This window comes from Callospermophilus lateralis, chromosome 15 (assembly GCF_048772815.1).
Source record: "Callospermophilus lateralis isolate mCalLat2 chromosome 15, mCalLat2.hap1, whole genome shotgun sequence".
In the NCBI taxonomy this organism is placed as follows: domain Eukaryota; kingdom Metazoa; phylum Chordata; class Mammalia; order Rodentia; family Sciuridae; genus Callospermophilus; species Callospermophilus lateralis.
This window is the reverse complement of record NC_135319.1, coordinates 77,986,698-78,003,579: the sequence shown is the minus strand read 5'-3', so window position 1 is coordinate 78,003,579 and position 16,882 is coordinate 77,986,698. Positions and strand designations below refer to the sequence as shown.

General features: G+C 47.8%; 1 protein-coding gene across 37 annotated transcripts in view; it reads right to left on the bottom strand.

Annotated features, from left to right (window-relative positions):
• Window positions 1–3,510: 3,510 nt before the first annotated feature.
• Tcf7l2 (transcription factor 7 like 2) overlaps window positions 3,511–16,882 on the bottom strand; it is a 187,761-nt gene continuing 174,389 nt past the window's right edge. For 9 of the 37 annotated variants that reach the window (XM_076835073.1, XM_076835075.1, XM_076835074.1 and 6 more), the window contains 4 exons: window positions 12,987–13,035; window positions 12,356–12,406; window positions 10,986–11,058; window positions 3,511–5,625 (listed from right to left, as the gene is read on the bottom strand). In XM_076835073.1, coding sequence (XP_076691188.1) covers window positions 5,205–5,625; window positions 10,986–11,058; window positions 12,356–12,406; window positions 12,987–13,035 — 594 coding nt within the window. In that variant the 3' untranslated portion in view covers window positions 3,511–5,204. Of the gene's footprint in view, window positions 5,626–10,295; window positions 10,369–10,985; window positions 11,059–12,355; window positions 12,407–12,986; window positions 13,036–16,882 lie in introns of all 37 variants that reach the window. The other 28 variants (XM_076835103.1, XM_076835104.1, XM_076835106.1 and 25 more) reach the window with 6 other exon arrangements.

Here is a 16,882-nt window from a genome sequence, read left to right as displayed (position 1 = left end):
TGCCACAGAAGCATCCTAGCCAGGGCTGCGGCTCCCCAACAGGGGAAATCATTTTCAGAGAGCCATTAAGGTAAAATGAATCGCCATGGAGGGGTCACAATGTCCCTGGGCCATGTGCATGTGTCTTCCACATCTAGATTTCCGTGGTTTCCTAACTCAGGGGTTGAAGAGCAGGACTTGCAGAATCCCAAGGAAAAATAAAGACAGATAGATGGCTGGCCTTTGGCTTTTGTGATCATAACATTATGACTTACCATTCCAGGTGAACCTTCCAATATCTGAAATGGAAGACCACCTACTACAGTCGTCACTGCCTCACGGGCCTACCTGAGACCAGTTCCAACTGCCGATTCTGGAGGGCTCTGTGCTAAGACTGCATGTGTCCCCGGATCAAAGAAATAGTCTGCATGGTGGTCCCCAAACATAAATGTCCTCATCCTAATCCTAGGACTTAGGAGTATGAATTTATATGTCAAAAGATATGATTAAGGATCTAAAGAGAACAGGCACCTCCAGGATTACCCAGGTGGGCCTGGAATACAATCAGAGGTGTCTTATAAGAGAGCAGCAGAGGGAATTTGGGGACAGACTCAAAGAAGGAGAGGTGAAGATGGAGGCAGAGATCGGAGTAGTGTGGCTACAACTCAAGGAAGGCCAAGGCTGCAGGAGGCACTGAAGTTGAACCAGGCAAGGAACATTTATCTTCAGTGCTTCACAGGGGACGTGGCCCTGCCATGCCCTTGATTTCTGATTTCTGGCCTGCAGGGCTGTGAGGGAATCCATTTTTGTGGTGTTAAACCACCAAACTTGTGGAAATGTGTTACAGCAGTTACAGAAAATTCCATATTTAGGTGGAAAGAGCCTCAAAGTACGGATCAAACATTGGAGGGCAGTAAAGCGTGTGGCTAGGATGGAGCAGGAAAGCGAGTCTGAGCTTGGAGATCCCCACATCCTGTGTGTCCTTGGTGTAATCCCTTTGCTTTCCCTGTGTGCAAACAGATTTGGCGAGGTCCATCAGCAGGAAGGACAGGACTCCTAGAGGAGATGGCCAGAGTGAATCCTGGTCTCCTAGATGTTGTCTCCGGGTCTCTCAGGAACAAACCCCCTCAGATCCACTTTTACAGATGAAAGCAGAAGATGCTGAGTTTGAAATTCAACTCTTTAGGAAGACGTCCAACAGAGGCAGAGAGGAGGTGGTGAAGGGCGGGACTGGGGGACTGGGGGACTGGGACCCGGACTGCTGAGAACAAGGTGAGCCCAGAAAAGAAAGTTCCATATTTAGGTGGAAAGAGCCTCAAAGTAGGGATCAAACATCGGAGGGCAGTAAAGCGTGTGGCTAGGTGACCTGCACTGTGAATTTTAGAAACAGGTCTGCCCTCAGACTGGCTGATGACAGAGGGGCCGCCGCCCTGTGTCCTTCCCCTGGCCTTTGTATGGAGTTACCTCCCAACATGGCTGAAAGGGCTACAGAGGTCACCAACACCCGGGAAGTTGTGAGAACAGGACACTGGGAAGCGCTGAGGAAAGTCTCCGTCCTTCTGCTTCTCGCCCGACACAGCTTGGAGCTGGCACACCTCACTCCTTCCTTTTTCCCCCGAATAGAGCACCCACTGTGTGCCCAGCACGGGACCAGGACCCTCGTATATGGCAGTGAACATGAAAGTCACACTCCTGCCGCTCTGGAGGGCTCTCTAAAGGGTTTTCACCCAGTGGCATCAGAGGCTGCGGCAGGAGGATGGCAAGTTCCAGGCCAGCCTGAGCAACCTAGAGACCCAATCTCTAAATTAAAAAAAAAAAAAAAAAAATGGGGCAGGGGGGATTGGGAATGTAGCTCAGTGGCAGAGCACCCCTGGGTTCAATCCCTAGTATAGTGAGAGAGAGACAGAAACAAAAAGAGAAAGGGTTTTCAACTGGGGTGACTTTGCCACACTTCCCATCCCGGGGGGCATATGGCAATCCCTAAGGAGGCAATGTCTGTTGGTGCCGTGGTGCATGGTGAGCTAAAGCGAGGAAAGATAGGGCTGCAAGAGACATCAGGCACCCTCATGGGGCAGTGACAGGCAGAACTGTGAGCAGGTGTCCTGAACATGTCCTACAGAGTCCTGAACATGAGGGAGAATTTTCTAGGCAGGAGAGCAAATGTGTTCTTAGGTGGCTTAGGTCTCTAGCAGAGGGGACAGTGGGTGGGTGGGCATGTGAGTCAGAGGAGGGGGTGGGGACACACGGAAGCCTTTCCACAGACTGTCCCATCACCCTGTGCGGGAGTGGAAGGACCACCTCTTCTTCAAGAGGCAGCTTCACTTGGTTAAGAAGGTGGCTTGGAGTCAGGTCTGCATCTAAGTCCCAACTCACGAGGCCTTGGACAAAACACTTTTGAGATTCTAAATCCATTTTTAGGAAAAAAGGCAGAGGGAGCTGGGGGAGAATAATGTCTTCCTCAGGTGGCAGTGTTAGGATTAAATGAGAAAATGCACATAGACGGCTTGGCACACAGCCACCAATAACACACAGTGCTCTTATTTATGTGTTTTCAAAGGTCACTCTGGGCCCAGTGTGCAGAATAAAATGGGAAAGGACAACCAGAAACACTCTTCTCCGGGAATACCAAACAAAGCAAAAACAAAATACTGAGATTTCACAGAACAAAAACTAGCTCGGGCAAGGCAGTTTCCGAGGAGCACCGTGGTAACCTTAAGGAACAACAACAGCAACACGGACTGCTTCGGTGCCCATTGAAATCACAATCCTTTGAAGGTGCAGATGTCCTAGATTCCCAGAACAACAGATCCATCCATCCACTTTATCCACAAGAGAAGCTACACCCTGTGGAAACCTTGGGAAGATCTTTACTGCGGCCCTCCTCAGTGATGGTAACAAATGGACACCCTTGCCAGCATACAGCCAAGGGTCCCACAGACAGCAAGACCCCTGCACCCCCACTAAGGGAATCTCCTTGGTGCAGTTTTCAGGAAATCCACTTGCTTGCTGCTAAAGAAAGGGTTTCAAGGGTAACTGCTTGCAGCTCTCCCAACAGAAAGTTCTTGGAAAGAAGTTAGGCTACTTCTACATCCATGGTTCCTAAACCCACTCTTGGTGAGCCAGTGTCATTCACCAGCTCAAAATCCTTCCTGCTCAACACTGTGATGGGGACACACAGGACACAGTAGAGTAACTGTTTCGCAGCCAATCAAATGACATCTACTGCTGACTGATCAGGATTACTGGTAGTGGCACAGTTGAATATGGGGAAAGATGCCCTAGGGACCGGTTTTCCCCGTAATCTTCACTATAAATGACACATGATACAAACCAGGCATACAGGCATACCAAATGGGCATTCAGGATGTAGGAGGGGAGTCACCTCCTTCCAAGAGTGCAAGACCACCTTTTGGTTATCTGGTCACCACCCAACACCCACACATGGTCTCAGGGCCCAACCGAGAGGGGTCCAATTTGCAAAGAGATAAAAATCCAAATCACAGAAACAAGTGACCAGTCTTTATCTGCACATACTAAGTTGCTTTTATTAATCCAGAACGGCATGCTACAGATACTGTACAGCATGAACATTTATTCATTACAAAAATGGCTTCCAAACCATTAAAAATGAACTTGGAATAAGAGCATAAAACGGAACAGTAACATCACAACTGTTAGGAAACATTCAAAGTATTCACAAAAAATGTTATAGTTAGCATTTTAATAAACCAGAGAAAAATCGGAGACAGTTTTACAATCGCTTCATGTCAACTACAATGGCACTGAATGAACAGGTTTCAGCTTTATACAGCATTTTGCAACATCAACATGCCTAGGTTTTTTTTATTTTTAAAGTTCGCTACCTACTTGTATGTCTTGTGTATACATAAAAGCGGCAGCTGGTTTTTTCGTTTTAAGAGTAATCTAATATACAGAATTTTGGCCCTTAAGGGTTTATACCTCTTCATTTAAAATGCTTTCTGGACAATCTGCTACCAAACACATTTTGTTATAGGTGACATTAAAACTACATACAAATCTACCTATGTAACATCACAGCAAAACATGGTGAACAGAAAGTACAGCATCAAAAAGAGGGAGAAAGCTAAAGTCACTGAGAATTTTGGCACATCAAGTTTTGCACACGGTCAGTCCATGTCCTAAGGGCACAGGGCATTTGACTAGGAGTTCACAGGGGAAACGGGCGGTTCCCACTGCTGCTCAGACAGCTTCGCTAGGATTCCCTCACTAATGTTCAAGTCTTGTTTTACATAATGGCTTTTAAAGCAACTTTTGTTAATGCTACTGATCCTTAATGCAACTATGAATGTCCATTTGGCGGCGTCTGGGTTTCACACAGAGAGAGAGAAAAAAATAAAAGTCAAAAAGGGAAACAAAAAAATATATACACATTTTATATATAAACTTAAAAACCTTGTACAAATGAGTTGTTATATATAAGATGCTTATGCTAAGGGGGAAAAAAACTTTATACAGTTTCAAGAAAAAGGAAAACATATTTAAAAAGGGACGACATACAGGTACAAGCAATCTCTAAAGCAATAAATACTACTGGTCCAACAGCGTTGTGATTCCATTAATTGTTGAGTAGCATCCCCCTCCCCCCAAAAGAACAACACCATGGAACAAGGTATATTAACACATTTTAACCCTTTGTTTCTGTACATTTAAACAATAACAAGTAACATCACAATAAAAGTTGTTTCACACAGGGAAAAAAAAAAAAAAAAAAAAAGGTAATGGCACTGCATTCACCGTGCCCCTGTGGTTTAAAAACCAGGTGTAAAATGATTGGTTCGCAAGCTCGTATTTAATACAAATAATACAGAACCAACTCCGTCTGGAGGGCTGCTTCAAAATTGCTTCTCTTTTTTTTTTCCTTTTTGTTTTTTAATCAGTCTTTTAAAACTAAGCTATCCGAACTACATAACAGTTATGTATATATATATATTTTTTAAACGCTACAAAGACTTTAAACAGCTGTTGATAAAAATTTTGGTAGAATCATGAGGTTCTTCTCTCATCTACATATTTAAAAGGAGAAATTGAAATAAGAATGGGTCAAATATTGACCAATGAACTCGATAAACATCAACTCATGTAGCCACGTGGCACAAAATTAAGAGTACAAAACAAAAGCTTTCCGGTGGGGGGAGGCAAACCAAGGACCGGAGGGACACTCACACCAGGCGGGACACCGAGAGCTATTCTAAAGACTTGGTGACGAGGGACAGCGGCTGGGGCTGCGTCCCGGCCAGCGCGCTGTGGGAATGTAAGGAAGACGTCGACGGCTGTGCGAGCGAGGAGGGGGCGATGGCTGGCTGCAGGGCGGCAGGTGGCAGGTCCAGGGCCCCGTTGGGACAGAGGGCGGAGGCCTTGCCGTGGGCGGCCTCGGCCAGCAGGAGCGCGGGCGGCGGGGGCATCATGGCCAGGTGGGCCAGGGGGTCGGGCTTCAGGGACAGCGAGAGCGGCTGGGTCTGCTCAGTCTGTGCCTTGGCGTCGGGGGGAGGGGAGCCCAGCGGGTGCGGGGAGGGGGGCGGCGAGTCTAGTAAGCTTCCATCTGAAGAGGGTGGGCTGAGGCAGCTGCCTCCACCTTGTATGTAGCGAACGCACTTTTTTTTTCTCCTAGAAACAGGGGAGAGAGTCATCTGTGAATAACAGGCAAAGATGCCCAGGGACAGTTCATCTAATGCTAGCGGCCAGGGGACGTCGGCTAGCTGATACCCTGCAGCATGGCACTCCCGGTGCCAGGCTGCCCGGCTCCCTTGACCACACGGCCCTCTCTAGGTCTGCTCTGACCCATAGGACACTCGGGAGGTTGCCCTACCTGCTGGCCCACCCGAGGTCCCACCCCTGCCCAGCTAGAAGTGACCAGACTGCAGGGGTCACCTGCGTAGGGTGGCACCGATTTGCCAAAGTGGCTTCATCCCAACCGATATTAACAGAAAAGCTTATTTCTCCCTGGGCTTAGACGTTCCTTCACTTTCCCACCACATTTCCTTGCCCTCCCTCCCCAAATCCCACCACTACCACCCCCAGCCCCCAATGGTGTCTGTGTGTGTCTAAAAAGAGAAAGACAGAGCTCCCTCCCCAGCCGCCTCTTATCAATGAGACTCTCAGAATGCTGACTGTTGAGCCCACATAGCTGAAGGCAGCACGAGCAAGAGGCTTAAAGGTTTAACACACCACCACCGTGAGGCTGCCGGCGCCCAGAGAGCTTTCGGGCTTGTCTGTTAAGAACCACACCAAATCAAGAGAGGTCAGAATCAGGTGAGAGGGGAGGGGGAACGAAAATAAAACAAAATAAACTAAAAAAAAAAAAAAGAAAAGAAAACCAAAAACAAAACAAACAAAACCAAAAGAAAAAAAAAAACTGGAAAGAAAACCACCAAAAACAGGTAGAAGAGGAAAAACAAAGGTGGGGGAGGGGCGAGAATAAGAAAAACAGAAAATGATCCAAAGGAACAAGAATAACTGGTTGTATGGCCTGCAGGTTGTGGATTAAATTAAGATTCAAACTTGATTTTTAAAAAATTTTTCATTGATCATTTTTTTTTTTGAAGATTTGGGGCTTCCCCTCCCCCACCCCCTGGTGAAAAGGTTGGAAGGACAGACGGTGAGGATGGGATGGAGGGGCGTCATGGCCTTGACAAAATGCTGAGGCCAGGAAGTGGAGGGCGCAGCACAAGCCAGTCACAGAGGAGTGACCACCAAGAAGAAGTGCCAGGGAATCACAGCAGGGACCTTCCTGGGGCTGGGGTCGTCATGTCTGAACCACAAAGACACTCTACCCTGCACCAAAACCGGAACCTCCCCTCTCCACTGCCTGTTTATGGAAGGAACAGGAATGTGAATTTCAGAGCCTTTCTTGCTTATCATCAAAGGATGAAGTCAGGGAAAATCAACTGAGAGATTGGGCATGTGACTTCAAAGCCTCTCCCACCCTTAATCCCAGTCTGATGGGATCACACTTGGTAGGAAAGGTGATCCTGGGATCAACCCACTAATGCTATAAATATAATGCAGATACAGGATGTGCGCACGCTCATCCAAGGACTCTTCAATACGCAGCCAGAACCAAGGCCCCAACACTCCGCCTAAAAATAAGGGTGTGAACACTGGGCCAAGATGCTGCCCGCGTGAAGGCGACCCCTGCTAGACAGTGTCACTGGCCTTTGAATCAGGGGTGTACTGAGCTCCTCCTCTACTCTGAGCCCCACACTTGTCAGTGCATGGGGTGAGGACTCCACAAGATGGCAGGGAAGGGAAGGAGAGGAGGGTGGAAGGGAGCACGCTCGGTCCTGCCAGCCTCCTAAAGGCTGAGACCCATTCGGACGGGGCTGGTGGCTCGAGTCTGTTTGTCCCCACTGGGTCAGAAGGAACTCTGGGGGAGCAGGGACAGCCCCCTCTCACCCTCAGTTTGGTGAATTTCCTTTTTCTCCCTGGGATAGATTGGCACAGACTACAGGGTTCTGCTCCCATCCCAGGAACCAAGGTAAACAATCAAGCCTCTCCACTTTAAACCATCTTAGCCTGCAGATCAAAACATGCTCAGAAACTAAGATGTCCATGCATTTTTAAAATGGGGGAAGGGAAAGAGGGGGCTGGGAAAGGCATATGCAAAACTGAGAAAGCAATGGGGGAAATGAGAGCGGAGAGGACAGGTGAAGGAAAGGAGGGGAGACCAGAAGACAAGGGGGTGGCATCAAGCAGCATTCCAGGCTCTCTCAGGGTAGAGTGAAGAGCAACTTGGTGGGCTCAAAACAGAGGCTGGTTAGAGTGTTCCTGAGTGAACTCAGGAGCCCTGCTTGGCAGAGGACTCAGGGCCTTCCTCGCCCCTCCCGCCCTCCTGATGACATGAAGGTTCCAATCCCGGGGATGCATGGGGCACTCTGAACATGGGACACGAAGACGATGGTGACAGAGCGATGCTCCCAACAGGGCTGAGGGAAAGGCAGCTGGACACACGCGTCAGGAAATGCCTCGGTTTGCAACTGCTTTTCTCTGTCCCCCCCCCACCCCCTTTTTTTTTAAAAGCACATTTTGTCCTATTGATTTTCCCATCAAGCCACATGTGGTTATGGCCAAGTTAAAAGGAAGAGTTGGGCAGGGGAAGAGGGACAGGTTACTACTTGTATAAAACCCCAACTCCTACCCACCCGTTTAGGCATCTCCATCCATTTCTAGCGTCTTCCATATTTATTCCAAAAGGAAACTACAGACTCTTTCTGATCCTGTTTTGGAATAATGCCCTCAAAAAAGATAGGAATGAATTTTTTCAATATATTTAAGGTCTGAACTCATGTCCCCAAGAAAAATAGCTGCTGGAAGTGTTCTAAGGGGGCTGAGGCAGGAAGAAAATCTGGGGAGAGGGCCTGTCGAACTGCTCTTATGACCACGGCCCCTCAGCATCCACAGCCATATTGACAGCCCCAAACCTGCATGTGGGAAATCACACTGTAAAACATGGGACAGCTACAAAGGCCTGAGCCACAAAGGCTGGCGGTCTTTTTTTTTTTTTTTTTTGGTAAAAATATCAAGAAAATTCTGGTCTCTGAGGAAATATTCCACCCTGGCTTTCAGCAAGTGTGGGCTGGATGAGGACAGGATATCTGTCCAGGTCAATGTTAGTAGTAGTTAGTAGTAACTTCTAGAAGGGGGAAAATAAAAGCCAAATCTAACATGCAGCAACTGCTTCTGAAACCAAAATACAAACAACAGGTGGGGGGCTATAAAGCCCTCCCCTATGAACAGTATAAACCCACAGGCACACAAGCCACCCTCACTGTGAGGCCGAGTGAGCTGTGACCACTGCTCAGGAGGAAAGCTCCCACCAGCCAGTGATTTGCCACCACACAGTGTCTCGGGGCGGTTCCCAGGGCCAAGGATCCCCCTGCTTGGCAGGTGGACAGTGTTGACAGACTCACTGCCTCCATAGGGTGAGCAGGGGCCCCGTCTTCCCCGGCTCATCCTGATGATATACCTACAATCTCTCATCACAGAACTCCTTCCTGTGCTCCAGAGAAGACCCCAGAGACGTGCTGAAAGGACACTTGCCATCTCTGTGAGAGCTGCTGGCTCTGAGGACCAGGGCATTCCTCTCCTGCTAGGACTCCATCTAAGGTCCCAAGCCCCTGCTCGTGACACCTGCATCACTCCTGCCTTGGGCCCTCTCTCCCTCGTCATCTGTTGGGTCAGCTCGAGGCACACTTCACCCATCTCTCAGTACTGGCATCAGAGAAGGGGGTCAGAGACACAGCAGACTCGTCGGCATGCACGTGATGGGATGAACATCTGTTCTAACGTCTAGACACGGAGCACATGGCAGAGGCATGGAGGAGAGGGACACGTGACAAGGAGGCACTACAAACAGGGACGCGTGTTGGGGTGTTGAGATACCTACCATCATAATATTCCAAATTCAAAGACTGCTTGTATCAGAACAAAGAAACAACAAATTTAACCAAAGGTGGTCATTAAAGGAAAGGAAAGGAGACAGGAACTAGTTGGTAGCCCTCCACCAAGAAGAAGTACCTACACCTTCCCTGAGATTACAGGTGGGGTGGGAACCTGCCGGTGGAACATGGGACATGATTTGGACGCTTCTGGGCTGCTCTGATTCATTTAGGAACCACTGCTACATGGTGCCCAGGTATGCAGACATTTTAACGCTGCAGCTCTGTGCAGCGGGCAGCTGCAGGCCTCGCTGCCCACAGCCCCTCAGCTGTGCATGCCGTTCAATGCCACGCTTCTTTTTTAGCACTGTAAAACAATGTCAGCTACACAAGCTCCTCTGTACAGAAATATGTGGTTTTAAAACACAAAACAACAAAGGGGAGATGGGGATAAAAAGGAAGAGCGGGGGGAAAAGCCTGTCCAATTCCCAAGGTCACAGGGATGCTCTCGCTGCCACGTTTAACTGGTCTAAACTTGGGAACTGCTGGCTCTCTACACTCAGGACACAGGCAACCGAGGCACTCATTAGGCCAAACCAGTCCAGGGCACTGGCTTGCAAAGGAAAAGCATCGGGGCCCGTCAGGGTTTGTCAAGGCTGTGGTCTCAGTCCTGCCACCAGGGACACGTTATTTGGAAGAGCAGGGGACAAAGAGAGGAGGAGAAAGTGGAGACAGGAAACAGCATGAAATTAGCAAGGAAATTTTGAAGAATGAGGATCATTAGTCATTGATGCCAGTGGGGGAAGTAGATGGGAAGGAGGTCAAAATAAATTGTCACACTAAGGTACCAGAAGGACAGAGTTATTTGATTTTCCCAAAGGCCTCGCAGTGGTAATATACCTGCACGGTTTGCACCATAAAGTCTGTCGGTCAAGCCCGAACAGTGCCCGACACTTCTTTGGAGTATTTGCATCTGTTAGCATAAGGTAAACACAAAAAAATACAACACAATGGTGGGTCGTGCTCAGTCGGATGTGAGATCTCAGCTACAGCTTATTGTCTTCTACAGCACCTTGGCTCTGTTTGATAATCGTCCCTCACCAAGGGCATGAAAGGAAAGGACTTCTATGAGTCAAATGAAAAAAAAAAATCAAATAAAACAATAAAACACACACACACACAAAACAACAACCAGAAACCAAAAAACAACAATAAAAAATAAATAAAAATAGAGAGAGAAGAGGAGGGGAGAAGGTGACGTCATTGGCAGAATTCTACCTAGGCCAGGATGAGGATCCTGGGCTGTCACAAGGGGGTTGGCAGGCAACGTTCCCTGGGAGAGGGCGCGCTGGGGTCTGCAGTCGCTGACCCGAGGAGGCACACGTGATGCTGTTTTACAGTGGCATTTTGGCTAGCAGCAGCGGGAGAACAAGCACATCCCTCATCGAGCCCATACACTTGGCAGTGTCCCACTCCCTCGTGTCTCCTACGATCCACACACAGAGCTATGAAGCAACAGGCCAGAGAAGGGGGAAGGATGGAAGAGACCAGCTGCAAACCAGCACAGCGAATCTGGGAGACTATACACACCTGCAAGGGCCGCACCAGTTATTCTGTTGATCAAGGCCAAAGCGCGCTCGGCATTTCTTAGGAGCGCTCAGGTCTGAATGAGTTCAAGAAAGGAGCGAGCAGAGGAGGAGGACATGGGAGAAAGGGAGAGAGAGAGAGAGAGAGAGAGAGAGAGAGAGAGAGAGAGAGAGAGAAGAGGGAGGGAGGGAAGGGAAGGGAGGGGGAGAGAGAGATACAAATAAGAAAAAAATAAAAATAAAAAAGGGAATAAATCAATGACCTGGTTACTAATGGCAAAATATTGACTTTCGTTTTTTAAACTTTCTTTACTTTAAAAAAAAAAAAAAAAAAGGTAAAAATCACATTCTTATTCAACTTGTGAAATTAGCTGTTGCAAATAAAGCTGCAGTATCCCTTCTTTAAGGACTGTGTCTCAGATTCGGTTTGAGCTGCCAAAGGGAAGTTAGGCCTTGGAGAACTCACTCGTTCAATTATTTTTTTCCTTATTTTTTTAGTTCTGTTTTTTTTCCTTTTTTTCCTCTCAATTTTCTTTCTTTTTTTTTTTTCAGAAGAAAATAAAGCGAAGGAGGGAATTAAGTTGTAACATGCTTTTTTCTTCTCAGAGGACAACAGTTTAAAAAAGAAAAAAAACTACAAATAATAAAAAGAACAGAACAAAACAAAACAGAAAGAAACAAAGAAAGAAAAGGGTCATGGTCTTGGGATATTGCAGCTTTTGGAATGTTCGTCTTTTCTTTTTAAACTCTTTTCGTTAATATTGAGAGAGAAACAGAATGAGGTCAACAGGCTGTGTGGATGAGCCATTAAGGGTTAGTTAGAAGCTCACAGCAGCATTGAAGCAGGCAATGGTCAGTAAAATGCTAGTGGATTTGCAAATTATAAGCAGAAAAGCAAAAGGGAAGGAAAAAAAAAAACTAAAATAAATAAAAAAGCAAAGGAAAAAAATAATCATACTGCGGATGCATGCTTGTGGGAGAAAACTTAGTGGGAGCCATGAAAAAATGCCATTAGATTAAGGAGGTTTATTACTGAATTCCTTCCATTTTTTTTTTTCTCTTTACCAGTCTCTTTTAAAGAAATACTGCATATTCAATTTGCACAGTTAGTTCAGCTCTAAATCACTGTCATTGCTGCTTAAACAACTGTTATGGAAAAAATAAATAAACAAAACAGAAGTTAAATTAAATTCAAAAAAACAACAAAAGCAACTGGAAAAAAAAAAATCTACCGAAACATACGAAACCGTGTAGATGGTCATTTTAAAGGATGTTCAAATGTCATACGTGTTTAATGTTAATAAAACTATAACGGCAAGAAAAATTAAAAAACAGTTTATCAACTATTTTAATGACTCAAAATGACATTAGCACCTGTAATCGGAGGAAGTGAAAGGCAAGGATTTAGGAAACATTCGCTGTGTTCTGAAAAAAAAGAACAAATTATACAAAGCCTTCAAGAATTTTGTTTGTTTGTTTGTAAAAGCCTGGTCTTCTCCCAGGGACCTCTGAGATTGCCTATGCAGTATTTCTAATTCCTTCTAGAGAATGACAAACCTCCTTAATTTAAAATGGGTGCAATTTACCACTGTAAAGGCATGCATCGGAACATTCAGGAACAGCCCAGTTAAGACCCCGCACTCACACCCCTCCTACTCCCCTAGCCCCTCCTCATCCCTCCTCAGACACACACAAAATAAGCAGACTGCCTAAATCCCCGCAGAGGCATGCCTGCCGCTTGCTCTCCAGTTACAGGCTTTGCAGTTATTTAAAAACACATTCCACTAGAATTACAATGTGCTTTTTCATGCAACAATGGATGTTACTAGCTTTAAAAGGGCAGTCATGAAGCAATTAATTAAAATGCATAAACAAAAAGGCTGCCTAAGATGTCCCACCCCATGTCCTGGCCTTGAATTTCTCCTGCCTCCCCCAGATGGAAGCCTGGCATAAGAGTGGCCCTCCAGCTACCGCTTCCTCCTCCATCCCGAGTATCCTGACTTACCATTGGTCTCGCCTGGCTGCTTGTCCCTTTTCCTCTTCTTCTTCTTCCCCTAGATGAACAGATGAAACACAGCGGCTTAGTTCAAGAAAGGCAGGAGGGGGCACCCTCTTGCCATCTCCACCCTCACCTGTCCCCTGGAGTCTATCCAACCTCCCACCCCTTTCACCCCAATGCCCTTGATCTCTGATCCCAGCCAGAGGGATACAGGATTCCTGGAGTAGAGGAGGGATGAGTGGATGGTGGATCATGGCAGAGACACCTCTGCTCACCTCAGACCTGAGCCAGGGCATCTGATTCCACAAAAGGGATCATTCAGAAAGGAGCAGATTACTCGACACTCTCCAGAGAGCTGCCCTCCTCCATTCTGAACCCAGAAGGACAGCTATAGTGGACACTTCCTGGGCACAGGTTGAAGAGTAGTAAGTAGGACAGGGCCTGGAGTTATCTGCTGGGGTGGTAGACATCCACAAGAGAAGGCAAGTTCCCCCATTAGCCTGTCTTATACAGAGGCTCCCTGGATTCTGGCTTATGATAGGTGGCACTCCAAGAAACCCATCATAGGTTAAAAATGTGGTTAAGTCTAAGTGCATCTGATCACCTCCCTCCTGAGCCCTGGAGCTCAGGTCCAGCCTACCTCAGAGGTGCTCAGAACACCTGCAACAGCCTACAGCTGTCTCCAATCATCTGACTCAAGCCCACCATCATAATAAAGCACTGAATATCCCATGTCTTTACTGAAAGTAGAAAACAGAATGGTTGTACGGGTGTGTCTTCACACAACAAGAAGCTGAAAAATCCTTAGTCAAACCAGCCGGGTGAAGAGGATGGTGAACACTGGCTGGCAACAGTGGCCAGCACCCAGTGGGCACAGTGACTCCTTTAACCCTCATGACAACCTACACACCAGGCATCACTGCCATTCCAATTTTACAGACTTTTCTTAAGTGGCACAGCAAGACGGAGGGCCAGCCTGGAAACTCAGGAGTCTCGTCACCCCAGCCCTCAACCTCAGGGCTCTGCTGCCTACTACATAACAATACTGGCCCTGCATGGAAGCCCTTGCTAGAAGACCAACAATGACGGACTGCATGGAGCCATCCATATCTCCAGCCTGGGCCTCCCTGGAATCCTGGCAGCCTGCTAGGGTGGCTGTGGAACTGGAAAGAATTCTGTGGGCCAATGTCTGAAGCTCATTCCCCCCTCCCCGGACTGCCCTAACCCTGTCCATGAGTTGGCTGCTGGATGGGAACTGCACTACAGTGGCCTTACATCCTGGGTGCTCCATGATACCTAAACGCTACGCAAAAACGCTACCTTTGCGTAAAGTTTCTCATGAATGGTGACACAGTCGAAGAGAAAAGAACAATAATGGACAGGAGCTGAGACTGGGTTAGGCACTGCAGGAACCTCCAGAGAGAGAGGCCATGGGGCTCTGCTCCATCCGAGAGCTGAGAGCACTGTTTTGAGAAGGTACCTCTATTCTCCTGGGGCACAGGGCCTGTGCCACTCGGGAAATGTGTTTTGGCTTCTGATCAGCAATTCTGTTTAAGCATGTTAGGTTCCTTGGTGTATAATTATAAAACAAACAAAAAACAACCGAGAATGAAGTGAAGTACAAGGTGGTTGTCTGGGATCCAGCAGCTGGGTCTAGTTTCAATTAACGTAGAAAGGTTTCACCTTCAAGGGGTGTCAGCATCTGCACCCCCAGGCCTTTGCTTTAGTACCCACTTCCCATTCCAATGCCCCACAAGAGATTCTAAAGGCACCATGTCCTCCTCTGACTCCAGGGAGCTATCTGTGCAGGGTGCATGATTGAGATTTATGATGAGGGAATTGGGGTTCAGAGCACAGGGACATAATTAATAGGAAAGGGACATGAGGAAACTCATACACACTGTTTAGTCTTGAAGGACCTTGCTCAATGAAGAAAGGAAAGAAAAGGCCCAATATATAGCATAAGAAAGAGGAAACTGGTGAGCAAATGGCAAAGGATTATCTCCTTAACCTAACGTCAAAGAGGTGGGAAGAAATCCATGTTCTGAAATGAAGCTGGGACGATATGGCACTAAGTTATTTCTTCTTTTCTATTTTAGAGAATGGCCCAAGCCTGGGCATCCAAACATGAACTGCGTTTCACTCAATTCTTTTTTCCTAAGATAGCAATAAAAAGGTTCCGTCACTCCTTGGATGACATCAGGGCTGTGGAAGGGGCAAGCTCGGAAGGCATTTTTCAGAAGAACTGTTAGGACTTTTCAGTGACAAAGGTAATTTGCAAAAACTCCTAGTGCAAGGGAGCTAAAGAAGAAAAGTTCCCAGCCGTCCCAAATCCACATGACCTTCGATTCCGCACTTTTTGCCCCTTCCCCAGGCGTGGAAGACGACAGAGACAGAGTGTATCCACGCTCCTCACAACAGGAACCTGACAGACCTCAAGGAAAACACATGGCCCTAAATCCCGACCTTCTCCCAAACCTCTTCAAGTCCCCGGGGAGCTCCCTATCACATTAAGCCACATTCCAAATGTGTTACTGAGCAGAAGTCACATCAAGTAACTTTGGGACCTTCTAAAACCTAGAAAGTCTTGGGGAACACTCTAAGTGACTCCCAGAAAGTCCAACACACCATTCTTATGAAGCTATCACAAAACTGAACTTGTCCTTTCGTGGAGAGTTCACCCTGCACAACTCCAGGGGGCACCACTGCCACAGACCCTGATATAAACAGCACAACCTTGAACTGCAGAGTCTGGCCTGCACAGCTGTACAAGAAGCCCTACTGTGACCCCAAAGTCCAGCAGGGCCATGGTATCTGTAGAAAAGCCGAATTCCACTGGGTGGTACCATTCTAGATTACTCTAAGAATTGGGTGTGCAGCAAGTAGAAGCTGCGGATAACTCTAACGACTTCCGACCTACAACCAGGAGAGCAGCTGTCCTGAAACCACATGGCTGCATGTAGGCTGTGGACGCTGCCTGCTGCTGCCCGCTCCACCTGGGGGTCAAGCGGGGTGACAGCAAGCCTGCGGGAAGCATGCACTTTCTCATCCTCTTCCTTTCAGCTCCAGAAGAAAGGCTTCCCCTGGGCACACATGCTGAGGGCACACGCAGAGGTCCCAGGCCGTCACCCTATGCCCACCCGAAGGCGACAAGGGCTCTCGGTGGAGCAGCCATGCCATCCAAGCAGTACTACTCCTTCCTGCTTCAGCCCCCATCAGGAATGCAGGCTGGTGCTGTGCTGCCAGCTATGGCCAGTGGGAGACAGAGGGAGAGGGGCAGGGGTGTGGCAGTTAAGCCCAATGGTCTCCCTTCTCCAAGGTCTACACAGCAAGGAGCAGATGAGCAAGAACGTTCTTAAAGGTGTAAGAATATCAAGGGTGGAAACTTGAGGTAGGTGGCCAGGACAAGCAGAAAGTCGCCTGCACTCAGGGCCTTGCGGTCACGTGCATGTTCATGGTTTCCTTGGTGGATGCCAACCAAGTTCTCAGAGCAAACGTGTTGGGCTGGATTCCGAATCCCCACAACATGGCGTGTGTGGTAAGGCTACTATCACCAATGAGTTAATGACCTCAGAGAGCTTCCTGACCCTGGGTGACGCCAAGCGGAGAGCATGGACTGGTCCACAAGTCCCACGAAACAGGAGGGAAGATGCTGCCATCAAGATGGTTTGGTCCCCCTTAGAGTGAAGAGCAAATCATATGGAAGGAACAAGCATCACGCAAAGTGACGGCATATAGGGGGAGAGAGCCCGGACCCTGGGCCACTAGGGAAGATGTATGGGTGGGGATGATGGTGACAGCGACAGTCTCCAGAGGACAGCAAGCCTTCGGGAGAGGAATGGGGGTGTTGGTGCAATCAGTAAAATGATCCTTCGACTAGGGTGTTCCCCAAAAGCCCAGAG